General features: G+C 41.5%; 1 protein-coding gene across 1 annotated transcript in view; it reads left to right on the top strand.

The window, feature by feature from the left end:
* The window catches only part of DLGAP2 (DLG associated protein 2), a gene marked incomplete at its 3' end in the record, with an annotated part of 389,377 nt that extends 366,519 nt beyond the window's left edge, over nucleotides 1-22,858 (top strand). Inside the window, exons 9-13 of the mRNA XM_082481806.1 lie at nucleotides 5,167-5,252; nucleotides 6,504-6,919; nucleotides 15,631-15,722; nucleotides 20,154-20,306; nucleotides 22,640-22,858. Of these exons, the coding sequence (XP_082337932.1) occupies nucleotides 5,167-5,252; nucleotides 6,504-6,919; nucleotides 15,631-15,722; nucleotides 20,154-20,306; nucleotides 22,640-22,858 (966 nt within the window). The remainder of the gene's footprint in view (nucleotides 1-5,166; nucleotides 5,253-6,503; nucleotides 6,920-15,630; nucleotides 15,723-20,153; nucleotides 20,307-22,639) is intronic.
* Nucleotides 22,859-23,355: the final 497 nt, after the last annotated feature.

Here is a 23,355-nt window from a genome sequence, read left to right as displayed (position 1 = left end):
TTTCAATTTAAAACTGTTACCCCTCATCGTGTCACTATACTCCCTGATAGGATCCCTTCCCATCTTTCTTGTAGGCCCCCTTTAAGTACTGGAAGGCCACTGTAAGGTCTCCCCAGAGCCTTCTTTTCTCCAGGCTGAACAACCCCAACTCTCTCAGCCGCTCTTCATAGGAGAGGTCCTCCAGCCCTCTGATCATCTTTGCAGCCCTCCTCTGGACCCGCTCAGCACGGCCCAGAGCTGAACACAGTACTCCAGGTGGGGTCTCTCTCCAAGTGGGAGAGCAGAGCAGATGGGGAGAATCACCTCCCTCAACCTGCTGGCCACGCTTCTTTTGATGCAGCCCAGGATATGGTTGGCTTTCTGGGGTGCGAGTGCATGTTGTCGGCTCATATTCAATTTTTCATCCACCAGTATCCCCAAGTCCTTCTCGGCAGGGCTGCTCTCAATCCCTTCATCCCCCTGCCTGTATCCATGTTTGGGATTGCCCTGACACAGGTGCAGGACCTTGCATTTGGCCCTGTTGAACTTTATGAGCTTCACACAGGCACACCTCTCTAGTCTGTCAAGGTTCCTCTGAATGGCATCCTTTTCCTCTGCAGTAGCAGCCACACCACTCAGCTTGGTGTTATCCACAACCTTGCTGAGGTTGCACTCAATCCCACTGTTCATGTCCCTGACAAAGATTTTAAATAATACTGGTTCCAATAGGGACTCCTAAGAGAGACCACTCAACACTGGTCTACACCCAGACATTGAGCCACACTCTTTGAGTGTGACCGTCCAGCCAATTCCTTATCCACCGAGTTCACTCATCAAATCCATGTCTCTCGATTTTAGAAACAAGGGTGTTGTATGGGACAGTATCAAATGCTTTCCACAAGTCCAGGTAGATGATGTCAATCACTCTTCCCTTCTCTACCAGCACTGTAACTCTGTCATAGACGGCCACCGAATTTGTCAGGCAAAATTTTCCCCTAGTGAAGCCATGTTGGCTGTCCAAAACAATCCTAGCTGTGATGCAGAGAAATCCACGTGTACTGACTTCATCATGCCATCAGCATCAGCATCTTACCTGGTGTGAAGAAGCCTCAAGAACCCCAACTGAGTTAATGACTCTTTCCATGCCTGAGGATTGCCATTCGTGATCAGTTAAGCCGTGACTCTCCTTTATACTGTCATTAGACCTTGTCAGAAGCACTGCCATGTAAGGCTGTGCACAAAGACCCGGTCTCTTCTCCAGCCTTTGACTAACTGGTCATGGCACCGTGACATTTTCTCCTGCTTCTATAAGGAGAGAGATGCAGCCTCAAAATCACCCTGACTACCTACTTTTCATAATGTCCAGGTTGGCAGTTTTGTCCATTATACTTCAAACTTCTAAGGCAGGAGATATAAAAGGAAAACCCCGTTCCCTGTGTCACTGCCCTGAGAGGTATTACCCTCATCACTGGGACACTGTGCCTGGTCATAGAGTTATCTTCCACTATGTTTACTTTGAATGCATACTCTGCAGAAGATTCTTCCTCTACCTTCTTTCACAGCCAGTACTTTGTTTCCATGACTTAGGAAACAAAGTGCTCAGACCTTCATGCATCCTTCTGGAGAATGAATGAAACTGAAAGTTCTCGTAACCTGACATCAACACTACCAGGTATCTGACTATCTTTGCTAAGTCTGTAAGGCCATGGTGAAATCCACTAATATTCCCTGGTAATGGCCTGTCTCCTGCCTGCTCACTACCAAGACAATAGACAGGAACTGCTCAGGAGATCAGATTTCCTCTATCACTATCCATTACTGCCATCCCTTACTTTGATAACCACTGCATCTTCTGAGCATAGGAAGAAATCCTGATTTTGAGAGTATGGTCTTAAGTATCCCTCCAGTGTCACTCTGCAAACTGCCAAGTGTGTTCTGTTCTTTAATAACAGAAATTAGTCTCCTTTGCCAATCTTCTCCAATAAATGCTTTATAGTGACTCTATCTGAGATCAAAATAACTTCTCTGGATTTTTCAAAGGTGTTACATGATGCATCAGATACAGCTTGGAAGACCATGCATGGTCTCTGCAACTTTAACGAGATCTTCTAGTCTTCTTGTCTCCAGAAGGAGATGAAATCCCTTGTTGAAGACATGCCCTTTGATGGCATTATTTATTGTAGTATAAACTCAGCAGTTCCTAAATTATGTGGTTTAACTCAGAGTGGCTCTGGTTGCTTTGGGGTTGAAGCCAAATACCATAGCTCTTAGCAACACTTTAGACTTCCTGACCGCTCCAGATGTTGCTATGGATTTCAACATCAAAAGGCTTCCTCCAGAAAATATTTCCCCACCTTGGACATCATCTTCCTACTAGCACTCATACAGGTGCAGCCAAGAGCCACAGTCTAAGCATTTTGTGTTATCTGCTCTTATTCATAGAATCGTAGAAGTATCTAGGTTGGAAGGGGCCTTTAAGATCATCGAGTCCAACCATCAATCTAACACTGCCAAAACCACCACTAAACCATGTCCCTCAGCACCACGTCTACCTATCTTTTAAGTATCTTCAGGGATGCAACTCCACCACAGAATCACAGAATTATCAGAGTTGGAAGGGACCTCTAGAGATCATCTAGTCCAACTCCCCTGCTAAAGCAGGATTGCCAGAGCACATTACTCAGGACTGCATCCAGGCGGGTCTTGAAAATCTCCAGGGAAGAGGACTCCACAGCCTCCCTGGGCAGCCTGTGCCAGTGCTCTGTCACCCTCACCGTAAAGAACTGTTTCCGTGTATTTGAACGGAACTTCCTGTGTTCTAACTTGTGCCCATTGCCCCTCGTCCTGTTACTTGGAACCATTGAAAAGAGCCTGGCTCCATCCTCCTTCAACCCACCCTTTAGATACTTGTACGCCATAATAAGGTCTCCCCTCAGCCTTCTCTTCTCCAGGCTAAAGAGTCCCAGCTCTCTCAGCCTTTCCTCATAAGGCAGATGCTCCAAGCCCTTAATCATCTTAGTTGCCTTTCGCTGGACTCGCTCCAGCAGTTCCCTGTCCCTCTTGAACTGGGGAGCCACTTCCCTGGGCAGCCTGTTCCAATGCTTGACAACCTTTTGTGTGAAGAAATTTTTCCTAATATCCATCCTAAACCTCCTCTGGTATAACTTGAGGCCATTTCCTCTTGTCCTATCGCTTGTTAGTTGGGAGAAGTGACCGAACCCCACCTCTCTACAACCTCTTTTCAGGTGGTTGTAGAAAGCGATAAGGTCTCCCCTCAGCCTGCTTTTCTCCTTCACTACCTACCATCTCCTCTCCCTTTGATAATAAGTTGACTTGACTCTTCAAAACATGTCTATGCTTCTTTGGCTGAGTTCTCATCCCTGTAGTCAAGGCTGCAAGTGTACCTTGTGTCTCTGCTCCTCCCAACAGACTAGATGAGTATCTCATTCTTGGCCTAGTTAATTCATTTCTGCTCACCTGTCCCTAATGAAGATCTTTCATATGCAGCTTTTCTCACATCCCTAAAAGGGCTAGGTGAGTGCCTAGTCCCTCACTTAGACTTGAACTTATTATTCAAGCCTCTCTTGGACCATTCTATGCTGTAAATAAAGGTGTCTTTCCTGATAGATATCTCTTGCGCTAAGAATCTGGACCTTATGGCTGTTCCACTTATAGCAATGCTCTTTCAGAAGAGGGTGACCCTTCCTGACAACACCAAATCCTGGAGACTGTTACCAAGTCTGATATCTTAGTTCTCTCAATACGCTGCCCGTCCAAGTGAATACAGCCAGTTTCCATGCAACTGCTGAGGTGGAAACAAACAGCAGTGCACGCTTTCCCCTGGGAAACGTGTCTCTCCCTGACAGTTACCACACTGATATCCAGAGCTTTTGGCAAATCTGCGCCTGATGCTACACTGTACAGTTCAAGCACGTCATTACCATTTACTAAAGCGTTTCTGCACTAGCTGTTTTCATTAACATGTCCAAGACCTACACCCAGCTAAATATGAACGTATACTGATTACTGTCTGGAATTCTCTTTCATGCGAATGTCCATGGAGCTACTGACAGAAGATGGAGATAAGTTACCAGCAACTGGCTCCTTCAAGAAGTATAGTCCACATGTACATTCGCTTCCTAGTCTCCTTCCCACTTCTGTCTGCATCCTTCCAGAAACCTGGTGGGATTGGGATTGTGCAGCTGAGAAACAGCTGCAAAGGCCATCAGGCTCCTTCCAGAGGTGCCTGTGACCGCTGCAAGGGGAAGTTACCATCTCGTCATAATAGGATATACTCTTTGAATACACACACAGAGTGTGCATATTGAAAAACTGGTTGCTGATATTATTTTTTATTTATTTAAAAGGGGAAAATATCATTCAAAAGGGAAGTTCGGTTCTACTCTTTTTCTTTTTTCCTGACTCTGCCTTGATTCAGTGTAATTTGCATACTGCAGCACTCGTCATGTCTGTGTCAAAGACTTGGGGGCGGTGTGGTGGTGGGGAGTGTTATATAAAATCCCACAGAAACTTGAAAAAGCAATGTGGTCTCAGTTATGAAGAAAACTCTACTGTGAATATGTTTCGGTAAGTGTATTTCAGATGGGAATACTATAAAAAGTGCATAAATTACTTGCTTGATATATCATTTTCAGGACCGTGTTATTAAAAAAGGTGAGATATGGCATTCTGCTGTATCCCTCACGTCATTTAAATGGTTCTATATTTGTCAACGCAGTTGTCGATAAAATTTCATTGCAGCATTTCTTTTTATCACTTGCAAGTTTATGGGGCTACTTGAGATTTTATTTTATTTTGTAAATCAAGGACTATAATGAGACTGTTTTATAATAATATAAAAAGGGGCTATCCTGTGGATTCCTCGTTCTAAGAACATCTCTTCTAGACCAAGCCTACTCCCTGCTTCCATTGAACTGTATAATTGCATCTGCTTAGGTTTGAAATAGGGAATTACACAGCAGAACAGAAGTACTTGTGCGAAGCTTTATAAAACACAGCACCAAAACAATGATACCAGGCTGAATACCTATTCCGTTTATTTTACTGTGCTAGGTGTTTCTTAGCAGTAAGAGAGGAAATATGTAATTAATTTTGAATGAGTGCAGGTAGAAATAGTGCTGAGTTGTCGATGCTCACTCTGCAGATGTATCTTTTGTGTTGAATTAGGTGGAAACAGCAACTGATTCAGATACTGAAAGCAGAGGCCTACGGGAATATCACTCTGTTGGAGTACAAGTGGAAGATGAAAAACGGTAATTCAAGCATGTGCAACAATCTGTAGTCTTTCATAACACAACGCACATTGGCAAACAGAGTTAATAACAAACATCTGGCAAGTGCTGCCCCTAAATAGTTCACAAAGCCAAATTTCTTATATGCATGCTGGTCATCTGGTAAAATTTGTAGAGATTACTTAGCAGTTGCTTAGTATTTAGTTAACTTTCCAGTTTTTAATTGGAGGGAAGGAAGTGAAAGTTTTAAATTGAAGTAGTGGACTAATATAATTTCATTATTGGCAGAACAAATACAAAGAGCTGTATATTGGAATACTCTTCCTTCATCTCAGTGGCCAGTCCGGCCCAAACTGCAGCAGACCCCTCATGCTGATCCAGGCTTTCCCAGTCCACGCAAGGGGATATAATCCTTAGGACATAACCCACGGTGCCTTTATCCTAAACTAGATTCAGCTTTTACGCTTGTTCAGCCCTTCTCTAGCTTTGTAAAACTGCTGGCCAGTGTACTAACCCACAGGTTATCCCTGGCAGGCACCGGCTGTTAAGTACTGGACTGGGACCATTATCTCATTTCACGGCAGCTGTCAGGCAGTGTCTGGCTGCTAATTGCCTTTTACCATTGTTGACTAGAAGTAATTTGAAACAATAGGCTCAGATGTGAAAAGATTTCACAAGTAATCTTTACTTCTCTATCTAACTCTTCACCGTAGAGCTTTTGTAAAATGTCATTATTTGGTGGCATATCACAGTAGAAAATCAACATTTAATGGCCATCCTGTGAGGCAAGTAAAAGATACCACAGTCTTAAACCTGCTGCTACTAAGGATTCTCAATAGTCCTAATTTAGCAGATTATGAGATTTTATCTAATTACAATTCTTAATATTTGACATTTTTTTATACATATACTTTACAGACTTCTATCAGGAGATGTAACCCTGCCGTTCTGCTAATTATTTCCAGTTCATTTAGTAATGATACATGGTATTTTGTAGTATGAGAATAAATCAATATCTGCTTCCAGAGATAATTTAAATGATTTTCTTTTGTATCTTTGGTCAGATCAATGATGCCACTATGCATTTTGGTTTTCCTCTCTGTTGTTACTCTCTGTCTTATTTTAGTGAGATATGCACAAAGAAAAAATATTTAGCATAAAGTCCAAGGAGAAAAACAGAATCTGCTCACTGAAACATTATTCTGTGCCTCTGTATAATCACATCTGTATTTATATGTCTTAATCTCTTTTCTTTCTTCCCTCTTCACCAAGACACGGACGATTCAAGCGCTCAAACAGCGTAACAGCAGCTGTCCAGGCTGACCTGGAACTGGAGGGCTTTCCAGGACACATTACCATGGAGGACAAGGGACTTCAGTTTGGGTCATCGTTCCAGCAGCACTCAGAGCCCAGCACACCCACCCAATACAGCGCAGTGAGAACTGTACGGACACAGGGACTGTTCAGTTACAGAGAAGATTATAGGACCCCAGTTGACACCTCAAACCTTCCACCACCAGAACCCTGGCTAGAACCGGCCATTGAGACAGTAGAGACTGGTCGAATGTCTCCTTGTCGACGGGACGGATCTTGGTTTATGAAGTTGCTACATACTGAAACTAAGAGAATGGAAGGATGGTGTAAAGAAATGGAAAGAGAAGCAGAAGAAAATGATCTTTCTGAAGAAAGTAAGAACATTTTGGTATCTTTTCTTATAGATGTCTGCTAAAATAAGAAATCTGTTAGGATAAAGTTGTGACCTGTAGTTTTTCCTTACTCATTTTGTCGTACCAAAGACACTCTACAGAACAATTAAATATAAGACCCCTGTCCTGCAAGCTGGCGTTTCCCAGAGTACGCTTTTGTGGAAGTAGTTGAGGAGCCAAAGTCTGGTATTAGATATGGCTCAAATGGTGCAATAGCTCCATCCCCAGCTCCAACTCTGACACATTCTTCCCACTCCTATGGCTCCAGTGCCTGACCCTTTGCCAGAGCACACAAGGTGGCTCTACATGAACATTGTTTTTGCCATTTTCCTGAAACCTCAGAATTTGCCTCTTATTAATGAACAGTCATGCTTAAAATGTTTTCATTCCATTACAGGCACTTCTGCCTGTCATGAATGGTCTGTTGGAAGAACAGAAAGGAGTAGGCAAGAACAATAGTTAAAGCATTTCTGCAGTCACACAGGCATATGCACTATTAGATAGTCCAGCTGCATTTTCGTATTACAATTTTGTCAAGAATCATTATTATTCTCTCACGTCCAGTGGACACCTTGAAAGGAGTGATGGGATAAAGTGAAAAATAATGTAGACTATTTTGGAACAAGATCCAAGCCAGCACTAATGATAGTAATATATCAAAGTGGTCCTAGCACTCAGTAGCCAGCTCCCTGTGATTCCCTCTGAGGTCAATTATCCTTGTTCTTCAGGCTCAGTTTTATAAATATTTCAATCCCTGCCAATCTGAATTATTGTCTCAGACGAGATTTTCTCAGATAGCAAATTAGTTCATATTAAGTTTTCTTACTAGCATCTTTTCTTGCACTCTCACGAATCTCACCATCGCCTCCAAATACTCTTTCCTGATTGTCTTCTTTCCTCCTCAATGAGTTCTTGCTATGATCTGCCCTCAGGTCTTGGGCCAGGCCTGCACGGTGACTAAAAGGCCGATTTCTATTTCTTGCACTGACCTTTTCAAAAGATAGAATGTCTACATTTTTACCTCATCATTTTTTATTTTACAAGTCAGATTTCTCCACTATATTGTGCACAAGTCTGCCAAGTTACAACATGGGATTTGGGGTAGGAGAGAGCATAAGGCTGTTTTTCTCTGTTTTCAGCCTCCAGTGCTTTCTGGAGTGTAGGATTTGGTCCTTATTTTCATCATGGCAGAGCTGAGCTGAGATTTTTCCCTTTGCGTTGACACTGTGAAGACTTATAATACCCTCCTAGGGGCTGTTAAAGTACGAATAACAAAATATTTTGCTTTGCTTAGCCTGTGTCAGGATTTCCAAGCCTTCTTTCATAACAGTTATTTTTTAGTACTTCTTTTTACCGTATACCTCTTAGTTTTCAAATCCCCAAATCTTCGCACTGCTGAACACTGCCATGTCTCTGCTATCATTAAGTATCCCGAAGCATCCGCTTCTCAGGTTGCCTGTTCCTGATGTGGGGACATCAGTGCTCACTATCTGAAGCAGAAGTTCAAAGAGCAAGACTTTAATCTCCTTGGAAAGAGTGAAATTATTAGGGAGCAAAGGGGAGAAGCACGCAGGCTGTTAGCCCCTGTCTTTCCCCAGGAGGCCAGTGAGGGATCTGCAGGTAAGGGGTGGACTTTTCCTACCTCCTCTCCCTGCAAGCTCTTCCTCGTGCGCAGCCCTAAGCAAATCTGCAGCCACACGAAATGAGCGGTGGAAACGCTCTCACGTCAGTTCTCCTTCTTCACATGGAGACACAGGTAGGGAGTTAGCTGCGTTATTCTCTGGGATATGAAGCTCTGTACTATGTTAGGAAAACTTGGAGGAGCAGATTTTAGCTGACTACCCATTCCCAGGTGCAGAACCACCCCCCCTCTAAATACTAAATACTAATAAAATAATGCTAAATACTCTGAAACACCTTGCTGCAAGGGGGAAACGGTCATTCAGAAGATAGTTTTCAGTAAATTGTACAGAGAACACGAAGACAAATTGGACTTCAGTAATTTTTATTAATATTCAGAGTTAGTGACCCCCTTTTAACCTAGAACATTTCAGTCAGAAAAAAACAAAAAAGAGTATTGGGATTTTGCTTCCCCATTTGCAGAGTGACTCTATAAGAAAAAAAGAAAGAACAATTCCCTGATATAGAGTTACTAAAACACAAGTGAAGTGGACCTTTGAAATCCCTTTTTAAACTAATAAAAATGGGTTAATTACTTGTGTTTGGGGGAACATTGTGACCTCCCTAATAGGTTAGAGAAATTATGTTAGAATAGGTCTATATAGCATACGCAAAATCAGGTGTTTGTCTTCCGCTTATTTTCAAAAGTGACACCCAGACTTCCGCTTTTCCATTTTATGGGACTCATTTCAAGAGATCTTCCTCAAATAATTTCCAGATTAATTATCTTTGAAATGGTCTCCCTTCACCTAATATAGCTTACATCAAATAAAAGGAAGTTATCAAAGAATTATTTTCACCGAGGGAATGAGCTTCACAGCTTTTTAAAATTTCAGTGTGAATAATTTTTTTCCTGTTGAGCCTGTGACACATTTTGTATCCCCAGTTTGAGCTATGCAGGTTGAAAGGTATGTATCCACAAGAACTGAAGTTTAATGATATCCCAGCATGAAATGTATCTTGACATATTTAAGCATTTGGCAGTTCCCTGAAGAAAATACACACAAATGGGGGAGCCAGAAGCAACTAAATCTGTTTTTCCATCTTCCAGCAGGAGCTACTATTCCCAAAACACTTCACAGCAAAGTTTGCACATTCAAACTGTCATTGTTAATGCTGAATGATTTATTTTTGGCCCGGGTATATTAATTGTACCTGAAGACCAAATATAGCTTCGTATCTCATAGGACAAGTCTGTCTTTATGATACCATTTCTATTTTGTTTTAATCACGGGAGGAGTTAAAATAGAACTGCATTTTAGAAAACAATTTCATTTTCTGCGTTAACACGGTAGCCCTGAGATCACAGAAAGCTGTCTGATTGCTGTATTGATTTTTTTCTTTCACTGTAGCTTTTCTTCCATAATGTTGTTTTAAGAACTTCACTCATCGGGTCTTACAAAAGGAGAAGATAATCATTGCAGCAAAAATAACCTCTCTCTCTTACTTTTCACAGAATTTGTTTATTCAGTCAGTTGCCATGAATTGTATTTTGGAGTCTCTGCAAAGTTCTTATATTGTTTGTGGGGGCAGTTATTTGTGTTCTCAGTGTTTATTATAACACATATATAGAGAGATATATAAAATATATATGTGGCTGTAACTGTTCCCAGGGTAAGTCACCTGATCGTTTGCACTAGCAGGGTGCCTTCAAGCGAAGATATGTGTTTCTCAAGGGTGCTGACTGGAGTTTCAGTTTTACACCCTGAAAATTGTGTTTGGCTATTACTGGCGTGTAGGTGATGACAAGAAAAACACTCTCAATTGTCACAAAGCTATTGAAGACCAAGAGGGCCAGGACTCTGCCGCCCACGAGCTCTGCGATGGGAGCAGGGGGTCCAGCGCGGGGAGGAGGGGAGCAGGCGAGCCCGGCGGGGAGCCGCGGTCCCTGCCCGCAGCTTGCAGGCGAGGTCTGGCGGAGGGAAGCAGGAGACATCCTGGGCTTCTGAATGCCACACGCTTGGCCACTGAAATACGTCAGTACCCGAATCAAACGGACAACAGCCGCACGTACGAGTTGACTCTCATATCAAAATCTGAAGATGGGTGCAAAAAAATTACCTATAGTATAAACTATGCCAACAGAAAGGTTGTTCTGCTGGTATCCTCTGCATCGTGGTTAGGAGATTTGCTGGCATAGCTACATAGTAAAGTGATCTCTAGTATAAAAAGGGCATGAAAGTGAGTGAGCCCTTCTCTCCCCTTACCCCTTCATTCCATGGATGCTGGATTTTTCCTTGCTAGTCCTCTGGCCGGTATTTCCACAGTACTGCAAGGGCTTTTCTAACATGCCTGAAGGGTAACAGAAAACATAGAGTTAAATCTCCCATACTTTGGGAAAAAGACCAAAAAAAACCCTCACAACCAATTTATTTTAGTATATTCATCAATTAATCATCCATAAAAGCTTTCTTAGGTGCTTGACCAAATATGGGTTATCCTTTAACCAAAGAGAAATTACTAACATAATTTCCTAATGCTTTTCACAAACTTATCCTTCAGGAACTATTGAAATTTACATTTGGAGTGTTGCGAATGACTACAGAATGTCTTAATTGCCCTGAAACAGTCTTTAAAGTCAATAAAAGACAGTCCCATAGTGGGGAATCCGAGAATTCCTCCTCGCAATTGTATTGTTCTGCTAAAATTTTCTCCTCTCTGAACTCAGCTCCATTGAGCAATGTAAAAAGCAAATTTGCACCACGTCCCACTTGGTGCACAAGGATCCCATTGCCCTACCTACCCTCCAGGGCACTGTCAACTGGTAGCTGTGCTGTCCTAAAATGTCATCTCACTCCGAACATTATACATTTGTTATTACTCCTACCTGCTGGGTTGATGGTGAAAGAGACACATATTTCTGAAGATTACTAATTTAGGTTTAGAGATTAGACAAATATTATGCCCTGCTTTGAGCTTGAACTAAACGCCAGTTTGAATATTTCTTCCAGGCGTATTTTCTCATATTGTGTGTGGAGCAATTTATTTACGAGTATGGAAAAAAAAAAGGAACAATCAAGTAGAATGAAAATTTAAATTAAAACATGTCAGTTAAATAAACAGTAATGAATGCCAGAAGTAGATTGATTGTTAGTAGTTTCTCATTGCTGGTGCAGCAGTGGCACAATTGAGTAAAGCTTTTAACCTGTCAAGAATAGAGTTACAGCATCAGACTATAATCTTGGTTCCATCAATATAGATCTAACTTTTCCCCCTCTATCTTTGTGATATGAGAGCATTTTCAATTACAAGACTTTGTAGCATTTCTCAAGCAATACAACACATATATATTACTTGCAATTTTGTAATATACTTATTGCAAGGGAAAAGACACTATTGTGTTAATTGTGCATGTTGTATGCAGGCAACTTACACAACCTTTATGCAGAGTATAAAGCCTGAGTCTGCTTCTACTGAAGTCATGGTCAGGGTTTTTTATGTCTGCAGAGCAGAAGACATACAGGACCACACAACAAAAATGGAGTGCTTCATGCGCTTCAGGGAGCAGAATTAAGGTTGTGTGACTCTTTCCTGACATTCAAGTAAATATAACATTATCTTAATGGAGGGAGGTATATAGATTATGTGAAAATTACATGTATTTAAGTGTTTTGGTAGATTTTATCGTCATTTATTTACAAGCAAAATCTTCTAGGCATCACCAAACATCTCAATCTCTCCAGTCTCTCACATTCATCATTCTTTCATGGAGATAATCAATCTGCACTCATCAGAATAATTCCCCAATGCATGAAATTAATAACAAGACTTTGGCTGTCTATTAATATTGTGCTAAAGATTATGAATTGAAGTGTTTTAATACTTTAATTTAATTACAGCAAAGCAGAGTAGCATGAACATGAGAGATTCTAACTTCTATATTTTATTACGTTTGATTTACTTATTGAAATGGAAATAGAGATAGATCTTTAGTAAATGCTCGGGCTGTAATTATACGTGTGTTTTCACCACTGTGACTCGGTGACACATGCATGTAGCCCAGAACCACTGTCTTATGTCCCTGACGGGTGTGCGTCACGCCAAAATGCTGCGTTGCCAGTGCCTAAGTCCTGTCTGGTCTGGCTGGACTTTAAATCACCAATGCTTTTTGACATAATCCTTCAGAATAATGAGGACAAAATAAGGATTTATTTCATATGGGGGTTGGGGTAACTGTGAGATTCACTAGAAAATACCAGTCATATCTAGATTCTACCAAGATCTACATCTCTGCAGTAGGGCTAAAACCAATGCCCTTTACTCAGTCTATGCATTTGAGCTGTGTACTATAAAATTCAACGGAGGAAACTAAAACTGAACTTTATTCACTATGAGACAAGCACAACCATCAGCCTATAGGATCATCCTCACTCTCTTTCCGCCCAGTAAATTGTAGAACATAGCACAGAACCGGCAATGTCAGGGACCTGCTACAACACAATTCCCCATCCTGGGAAAGCGGGGACTCTGACCCCACACTGGGAGTTTGTCTTAGGTCCTGAGCTACAGAGCACCAAGGGAAAAGGAGGATACAAGGCTGTTTGTCACTTGAGTCTTTGCCTTTATTAAAAATGAGTGGAAACAAAATCAAAGCAATTTGTTTCAGATCAAATGAAACATTTCTTTTTTATTTAGATTTTTGTATGTTTGTTCAGGTTTTAACACCCAAAACATTGCTTCCCATATGCCAATAACTCCACAGAGGAAAGTGAGGCGTTTGGTGATCAAAAACCCCAAACCAATTAAAATGCTTTATTTCATTTGGCCAACAAAACGAAAACAAAACCCCAGTGAATTACTCATGCAGCCCTGAACCACTTAACCCTTTCACAAATGGGTGCCACACGGGACTGATGAATTATGCATATTGCTGTTTAATTTAGTGTTGTGGCGCAGCTGTACTGTTTGTCTAACAGAAAATGGAATAGAGTTTGAGAACCACAGCTCTACAAATTAACACATGCTTTTAAAGTTACAGAGTTTGTATGTTTCCACAGAACTGGAGCCTAAAACTTCCAAATTATCTCTTTCTGCTTCTTGTGAGTAAGCAGATGTTTCCCTGGTCTAGAGAAAGCAGAATCAAAATGTAATAATACCTGTTCTCAAAATATTTTTTCTACGTGCCACTCAGTCCCCTCCTATACTTATTCTAAAAAACAACAAAATGTTAAGCCCTGCCAGAGTTTAATGGTTTCGATATCACAGGCTGCAGATCAGTTCTGCTGTACTATTGTAGCTTCATTCCACCCTCTACATCTTGTTTGAATTATCAATTTGATTTCCTCAAATTGAATTAACAGGTGTCAGAGAAATTCCTGTCTCACCCCTACCTCTCTCTGTCCTTCCCCTAAGCATTATTTAAAGATCTGGAAATTCTCTGGATAAACTCAATCTTCCATTGAAACCCCAGCTTATAATACTCTTTAAAGTGTTGCTTTTTCAGCATAGAGAAGGATGTGGAGGAAAGGAAGTGTAGGAAAGGAGGTGTAGGAAGGAGGAGCAGGGAAGTATATTGCTACCTATCAAAGTAGGGCTACCAAGATGATTAAGGGACTGGAACGCCTCTCTTATGAAGAAAGACTGAGGGAATTGGGTCTCTTTAGTCGGTTGAGGGTGGACCTGATCCATGCTTATAAATACTTAAAGGTGGGTGCCAGGAGGATGAGGCCAGGCTCTTTTCGGTGGTGCCCAGTGACAAGACAAGAGGTAACGGGCACAAACTTGAGTATAGGAAGTTCCACCTAAACATGAGGAGGAACTTCTTTACCTTGAGGGTGGCAGAGCACTGGCACAGGCTGCCCAGGGAGGTGGTGGAGTCTCCATCTCTGGAGACATTCAAAACCCGCCTGGACGCGTTCCTGTGCAACCTGCTCTAAGGTGTCCCTGCTCTGGCAGGGGGGTTGGACTAGATGATCTCCAGAGGTCCCTTCCAACCCTATGATTCTATGATTCTATGATTCTGTGATTCTGTGAAGTATGGTATTTATCCCAGCAAATGTGGGAGTCCAGGAGGAGTTATTTTCTAGGAATAAGCAAGTCAACAGAAAGAAGGTATCTCCGGGAAGAGATTCAGCTCATCTAAAAATAAGTGCATAACATGGCTGAGCTGATGAGCTCAGATTACTGATTATAGAGCATCCAGAAATTTTGATTTAGACAGATGACTGTTGGAAGCAAAGTCAGGTAAAATGAATTTGGTCCCTTCCCTCGGTGCTTATGCGCACTGTGAATGGCAAGGACGCTGACAGTGGGGACTATGGGGCTGATCATGGTTCGGCAAAGTCCTGGAGCACCCAACTGTGTCCCACTTTGTCTGAAGCTCCTGTGCTTAATTCTTTGCATATTTTCCTGGATAGGCAACCTGTAACTCCTAACAGAGGTACCAAGACATGTCTTAGAGACATGGTTCCTCTGAGGATCTCATCCTTATGAGTTTAATGTTTTCTCCTTACCCTGAGAACAGACAGGGTAAAGAGAGCTCACCCAGGGATCATCCACACAACTGAGTGAAGTTGTTTGTAATTGCAGAACCAGAAGATATTATCTAAGGTACATGTAAATCTCCCTTTAACATCAGAGGGAACAGGCATCTAACTGGTTCTTGAGGCAAGACTATTTCAACAGATTTTAATTGACATGAGCAGATGTAAATGGGGTGGGGGGTTGTCATTTACTTTGAAATTTAAGATTGTTCTCAAAAACATGTGTATGTATGCCCAGTCCAGGAAGCTATTTGCCCTTTTTTTTTTTACTTCCTTAATCAAATACAGTCTTAGCTGTTCTGAGTTATTAATATATCATTTGTTATTGCCAAAGAGTAAGGTGCCACAGGGCTTTTCTATATCTCCATCTTTTTCCAAAATATTTTATGTATATAATCACAAATAGCAAAATCAAATATTTACTTCCCTTATAAAATAAACAGTAATTTCAGTTTCATGGGTTTTTTTGAGCTGGATTTTGCATTTGCTGCCAAAAGACATCTATTGGTAATAACCTGTCTGTATGCTTAGTCCTAGGTAAGATCCGAAGTGCTGTTGGAAGTGCTCAGCTCCTCATGTCTCAGAAATTCCAGCAATTTTATTGGCTTTGTCAGCAGAATCTGGTAAGTCACCATGTCTGACCACTCTTGAAGAGTTTAAGGCTATTCAGACAAAACATACATTAAAATTTTAGAATTTAATATTTTTACTTCAAAGGCAACAAGAAAAACAAGTGTAGCATACCCAGACAGCAGCATTCTGAAATATCATTTTCATGTCTCACATTTTTTCTTACTGCTCTTATTTTTCTTTTTTTTTTTTTTAAACTTAATCCTTAAGTATGGTGCTAGTACAGTTTTTTGTCAAAGCAAACATGTAATTTCAGTCTGGCTGCATTTTGTCTTTTCTTTTTTTTTTTTGCTGTCTGTATTAAATGAAAAAAATGAGAACAGAACAAATGCAAGTTTTCTGAAACATAATATTATGGCTTATTTTTGTAATACTCTAAAATAGTAACTATATTTCTGGTAAGAAAGGAGAAATTTTTCACATTGCGGTAAGTGGAGAATAGTAAAATTGCAGAATAGCGAAGAGTACATGATCCAGCTTTCTACCTACCTGAAAATAGGACTGATCTTGGAAATGGAAATATACATAATGTTCATAAAATTTGGTTTCATAATTTGCATTGCCAATTATATATAAGATGTCCTAGGGCTAAAGGAACAGATGCAGTATATTACTTGTGAGAGTTTCTGCTATTGTTCTGGAAGTTCATTAGAGACTAATTCAATTCTAAATGTTATCTTCATTAATATGACAGCCACCATCAGTGATAAAAACATTGTGGCAAGACAATACTAATCAATAGAAGAATGTAATTCTTCTAGATATGGCTGGTGGTAGAGCACCTACTTTCTTTGGCTCACTTAAAAATCAAGTGTGACTTTCACCTTTTGACTGCTCCTACACCTCATATATTAAAAGTGCTGAATTCTGTTGCGTGCATGACAGCAGACATGACCTTTATGTCTGGTTAGATACCTTTCTCTACTTGTTAGTATTTGCCACATAACTTCTTTAAGGCTAAACATTCATTCTGCAGAGACCTACTTGCTACTTTCCACCCATAAAGTTGAAGATCCAGAATTCCTGAAACTGCAATCAAATCTTACTGAGAAAGTCATGCCAAAAATGTCCTACCTCGTGATAGAAAATGATCAGATATATGGTCCTCATTAGGAAAGAATCCAATTATCCACTTCAAAGACTCTGTCAAAACAAGAATTTTAATAGCTGTTACAGAATGACAGAGGAAATACGCAAAGTCAGGCAAGCAGGAGATGACCACGTCTGTAATATCAAATACCTCATGTGTGCTCCCTATCCAGCCATTTGTTTCATAGCAAAAGAAGGAAATCTTCATCAATGTCTAAAAGTTTCTCACTGCAAATTTCAAAGTGCCCTCCATTACCTGATTGATTAAGCTATGCGAACTGAGATTTGGAGAGCCTAACCTCCACCCCACTTCATTTATCTTGAAGTGGGTCCAGCACTTGTGCTTGAGAGCATTACTGTAATAACAAGCGCAGCTCCTGCTCAGCACAGCCGTCAGCTGTTTGGAGGTGCAAACAGTTCTTTACTGCAAAAGCAATAGAGCACAAGGAGAAATCTACAGCTTTGCAGACAACATGACCCCAAAACTGGCAAGATTTTATTTCTCTCCTTATTTGGGTAATAAACCTTTGAACTCCATAACCGCAGCTTTATCCCACTCTGAAGATTTAGGCTCTGAATATTCTTCAGCTTCATTAAATCAGCAATGGGCTCTGCAGAAAGCGGCAACTGCAGAACCAGACTTTTAGCTCATTCATGTTTTGAGGCTTTTCTTCCTATGCCTAATGACAGAGTTTGTTGTTAAATAGTCACTTAGTGCGTATCCACAGCAGGCTTTCCATATGCTCCGAAGGCAGCATCTCAGTGCCCCACGGGAACGCTGCCAGATAGCAGCCGGTTAGTGCATTCCCCCACTCGGAAACATCTAGCACTTACAGGGCCACCACACAGCAGTTTCTCTCACAGCGCTCAACGACAATGAGCATAAGTGTAGGGCAAAGAACAGCCAATTCAAAACGCAGCAAGGGGTTAGGAAGAGGAATATACTTACTCAAACTGAAATTGAACCAGGAAACTCACCCATCGCCTATGGGCTTTTCTAAAGGGTCATGGGAACTTCTAGGGACACATTCGATTATGTTCTGGGTTATGATCTCTTTCCAAAGACCTTCACTTAGGGTAAATTCATGAAAATGTAAGCTTCAGTGAAGTTTTTTTTAAGAAGCCGGCTGGCTGTCTCCTACAGTGTACTGTTCCTGCTAACTGCTAGGAAAAAAAAAAAAGCATCACTGATTAATCACTACTCCCTTCTGCATTATTCACATTATCTCTTGTAACACCCTGTTTTTTCTTTGAAGTGTCCTCCTCCATACTCTAGTCAGCACCGATCCTGCTCAGCTCATGAGATCATCGCTCAATATGTCATGGTTGCAGGCAAAACCAGAGCAGCTCAAGCACGGGCTAGGTACTTCTTCCTTGCTTTAGGCTTCCTTCAGAAGGAGGGCTGCAAAGCTGAGTTCCAAATGAGATACAAATAGACGAGCAGCTGCTGAGAAGAAATACGTTTAAGCCAATCTTTTCAAAACTTGGTTAGCTGTAATAGTAATCGTTTGTGCTAGCATTTATCCGTGTACTGCGGATCCATACGCCATAGCAGCAGGAGGCAGCCCTCTTGTGTCCAGACAACGCACCGCACACTCCTGCTCAAGCAGCGGCGCTGGGGACCGCGATCTTCCCAAACGCGATGAGCAGTGGGGCATGCAAAGGTACAGAAGAGCAATGAGCCTTGATTCAGAAGGCAAAGGCATTTCAATGAGTGGCATCATTTCATGGCCGTTTAGAGGAAACTGGGGAGAGGGACTGAGGGGACCAGGCTGGGGAGAACAGAGTGCGATATAATATATATTGCTGTGGGACTGTCCTGACAATTTTCACACAGGGAGTTGGTTCCTGAAGCCTGACATATTGACCTCTGTAGACTAACTAATACCACTGACAGAAATTTTAAATGGCTTTGGAGTAAATCGGGATCTACCCAATTAAGTTGTTTGCAGTGACCGCTAGTCTGGAGTTGTATCCTGTTTGCCAGAAGTCTGTTATAATCTATTTGGCCAGTTGTGCTAAGTCTCTGAAGCTGCCTATGAAAAGGAGACTTTCTTCTAGTGAAGGTGATTTCTAAGTGTGTAGGCTTTGAGGCTGGTTCTTGGCCCAGATTTCCAAAAGGGTTTAGATGTGGGTAACACTGCACGTTGCCATGCCAGCTCCAGACACTCAGTTCCCACAGCGGCATCTGCAAATCCCAGTTTGAGTAGCAATGCCTAGTGTAAGACCACTAGAAATGTGCAATTCAAGGCAAAAATTCAATAGAAATGCTGACTTATGTCCCATGTTTTAGGCAACTATGTGAGGTTGCGTTCAATATCTGAAATGTCTTTGTCCACTAGATTTGTAAAATTGCTTCAGCAATAACGCCAGTGTTTCTAACATAGTAAACTAGTTCCTGCAGCTTTTGTCCTGGAAGGGGGAGATCCAGAATTCCTTTGCCCTGGTTTCAACTCCATCTCTCCCGGCTCCATTGTGTAGACCATCTTAACTGCTTCCTCCTGCCCTGGAATGGAACAAATCTCTCTCCATCATCTTCACAGAGAAGTTTACAAATTAAACCCTATTTCATTAAAGTGTCAAGCCTGTCTTCTTGAACTAGTACTGATGTTCACAGAACATAGGGTAAAGAGTCTGTATACTATCTTTTGATGGAATTTTTATCCAGCGTTGACTCCAGGTTGATAGTCAAATGAAGGGTCGCCTTGCTAAATTGTTACCATCAATGTTTGCCCCATTAAGTCTTGTGCATATAGTGCCACTTAATGGGTGGTACCTGGGGGCAGTGCCTTCCCAGTTCCTGAGCTTGATTCGACTCCCTGCAAAACAAAACCCTACCATCGCCATCAAAATTTTATACCTTATGTATACATTTGAAAGCACAAGACAATGTAAACGTCGAATTCAGCATAACCTGACAACTTCTTTGTGGTGGTGTTTTACCTTCTAATCAGCTATTTTGAATGTAATTTTTAACCAGAAAGAGTTCAGGCTGGCTAGAATACGAACCACATTGCCCTTCCCTTTAATAATCAGCAGGCAGAGGCTGTCAGCTCATTACGTTTTCAAAATGCAGGTCAGCACAGCATATGGTTCTGAGGAACTTCCCTTTCCGCACGGATTGAGGAAGGCTCAAATGTGACATCCAACTTGTTCATGTTTGGGTTGCGTAGGAGGCACAACTTCCCAGTCGCAGCTCCCAGCTGTAAAGCATGTGTAGCCTTAGCGCTGAGCAGCGCTGTGGCAACGTGATCTGGTGCGACGCTTTTCCTGCCTCAAAGCATGTTGTTTAAAGCCTCCTGGACTGTTCATATTCTCTCCTTTGTGCATGACAGGACCCGAGTGCCATGCCGAGACCAACTTCCCAGGACCTAGCAGGTTTCTGGGACTTATTGCAGCTCTCAATTGAAGACGTCAGCATGAAGTTTGATGAACTGCACCAGCTGAAACTCAATGAATGGAAAATAATAGAATCACCTGAAAGGAAGGTAAGCAGACCATGGACAATACCATTTACTCCCCATTTGTAGTCCTGCGGTCTCCTTATGTTAAATCCAATAGTGAAACACAATAGGTTTCTGACCCTACAAAACATCTAATTGGCATGGTCCGATTTATATACGGAAGCCTTCATCAGATGTGAGGGGTTTTTTTCTTTTTAACAATGTTGAACTGAACTGTATAACAAATAAAATGGATTTTGCTAGGTCAGTCCACTCCGTAACACTTTTATTCGAATTATTTGGGTTCACATTATAAAGGCGAGAACTGAAATATGTTCTGATTAATTCAGACTGAGGACAACAGTCCCAAAACTCAATCATGGTAAATTCAGCACTCTGCTACATTTGGGGCAGCTCAAAACTGAGCACTGCAGTGTTTAATCCCACCTGCACGACACAACTGAGAGTAGAACAGGAGTGAGCTAAAAGCACGTGGCAAAACAGAGCCATTGGCCAAACTAAAGCTTGGCCCGCAAAAGTCTGGGGGACAAAGAGTACTCCTGGCAAAATGCCTGCACCTCTGTGCGGCACCTCCGCCGCCTGGGAGACACCCCAGCCACGATGCTTAAGAACCAAAGGTGGCAAATTGCCCACGAAAGCAATGTAATTCTGAAACTGCCTTTCCGTTTTCTAGAGCTCCATCCCTCACCTTGATTATCCCACTATCCTTGCTGATTATTGTAGCAGTCAGATGGAGACAGCATTTGGTTTGAGTCAGTACTGTTGGCCTCAGGTGAATACTTGTTTGGTTTGGGAGGCATTAGGAGGCATTTTGACAACTCTTTCATTTCTTCATGCTCCTCTTGGATTTTAATTTTCAGCCAACTGGTTGGTGGATGGTGAGTTTGCAACTCTTGCTTACTAGTGACAACTGGAAGTAAGAAATTATTATAGTGACAGCAACAGTGATGGTCCTAAGAGGGAAATAACTAAAAGTAAAAAAAAAAAAAAAAAAAATTAAGATGGGACAACAGGAATGGAGCCCTTATGTTCCTGGCTGAACACAGGAAATAGAGAAAATAAAGACTGGAAGAGCTGGCTCTCATGGGGAATAGCATCTTAGGCTGCTGCACTGTTCCTGTTGAGTTGGGAATGTAGAACTATGTTCTTAGTTATTTAGTCTTGGCTAATGCATTGTGGTAGTAGGCTCAGAATTAGTTTTTTTAAAAAAAGACCAAACAATGAAGTCTGAAAACCATAGGTGCATCAGTTCAATTTTTGTATTATTTGAATCCTGCTGCGCATCAAATTAACTGTGTTCTCCATAAGGAACAGCCCATACTCTGGACTACTACTGTTACTTTAAGAAGTGATAGAGCAGAACGATCAATCATTATAACCATTCTATACGTATGAAGTTGTGGATTCTCCGTCTTTGGGGCTATTCAGTCCAGTATTAAAAATGATGTTGAAAAACCTGCTTTAACTTCAAAGTTGCATCTAATTTCAAGTGGGCTTTGAATGGGGGTTGTACGAGATCACCTCCAGAGGCCCTTTCCAACCTAAACTATTGTATGATTCTGTGATTCTACATTATCTATTTCAGGCCCTTATATGCTATGTCTCAGTCTCTAAATGGAGTAAAATATCAATTTCATACTTCAAAACAATTCTTGATTTAAAACCTGCAGAGCAATTTACAGCTACTTCGGTACCAAAATCTACTGACTCTCACTTTATAATTTGATAATTCTTCAATATAATTTCCTTTAAAATGGTCCAGGCTGGCAAGCAGAACAATTAGCCCTATGTTCTCTCTCTGGTTGGTGCTTGCATGTTTCCATTTAGCAATTCATGGAGGAGACTAAACTAATAGACATGTGTACACAGCTGCTATCTCATATCCAGCTGAGGCGAAACTCAGTATGATTAATTTAATTAAAAATCCTGTCCTGCTAATATCAGGCAGTCTTTCCACTTGATCAGACCACACAGATGCGCTGAATTCTTATTGGAGAGCCAGTGTGTGTTTCTGTTTATAATGAATGTAATAATGTGTCAGCTAAAATTAAACAAAATTCGTATGTGAGTGAGGTGTGCAGGTTGCATGTGCAGGATACCTGCGAGGACGGTAGAAGGAGGCATAGTCTTTTTTAAGGCGCAGGAGCGCAGAATTTGGAACGGGTGCTGGAAGAGCAGGGTTTTGTCAGTGTCCCTAGCGTGGCTCGCTGTTCCGTTAGTCAGCTGATCGGAGAGCACCAACCGAGCATGCTTGATGTACGTAACCAGTATTTTGCATTCCATGTCTTCCATTTGCATGCTCTGCTGACGGTACCTTCCACACGCAGTTCACCCTCGGTTTTAATACCCTATTGCAGGAAGAAAGAAAGGTTCCTCCTCCTGTACCAAAGAAGCCCCCAAAAGGAAAATTCCCTATCACGAGAGAAAAATCTCTGGACCTACCCGACAGACAGCGACAAGAAGCTAGAAGACGGCTAATGGCTGCTAAGAGAGCAGCCTCTTTCCGGCAGAATTCAGCCACAGAGCGCGCAGACAGCATCGAGATATATATCCCAGAGGCTCAAACCCGGCTTTAAAGACAGAATGCTGCAGAGTTCCTTTTTTAAACAAAATGCTTGTACAGTTTGTCACTTACCTGGTAATTTTTGTCTCATTCTCTCCACTAAATATGCCCTTGCTGTTGTGTTCTTTGTGCCATAAGCACAGTGGAATGCTTTTGATTTCCTCAGAATTTGCTGAGCTCACCGCAAGAACGACTTCTTTTTGTATTTATTGTCTGACTTACAATCAGCTACAATGGATAGGGCTTGTCAAGACCTGACTTATCCAATATATTCTCAGAGGACAACAAGAAACACCTCTTGAGATGGAACCCAGCTTACTTTTTTGTTATTTATATTTTTATAAAATGTGTGATAATTAGGGATAAGAATAACAAACTATAAATGGGTGCATCTCACCATTCACTAGAGGCATTAGCTAATCCAAGTAGAAGGTGCTACAAATGTAAAGAGCAGGAAAGAAAGAACCCATTTATCTCTCTGACCTCCAGTTTCTTTTCCTAGAACCCAGC

The sequence above is a fragment of the Vanellus vanellus genome (genome assembly GCF_965231255.1).
Source record: "Vanellus vanellus genome assembly, chromosome: 3".
NCBI lineage: Eukaryota > Metazoa > Chordata > Aves > Charadriiformes > Charadriidae > Vanellus > Vanellus vanellus.
The sequence above is the reverse complement of the archived record's forward strand: the minus strand, read 5'-3'. Positions and strand labels throughout refer to the sequence as shown.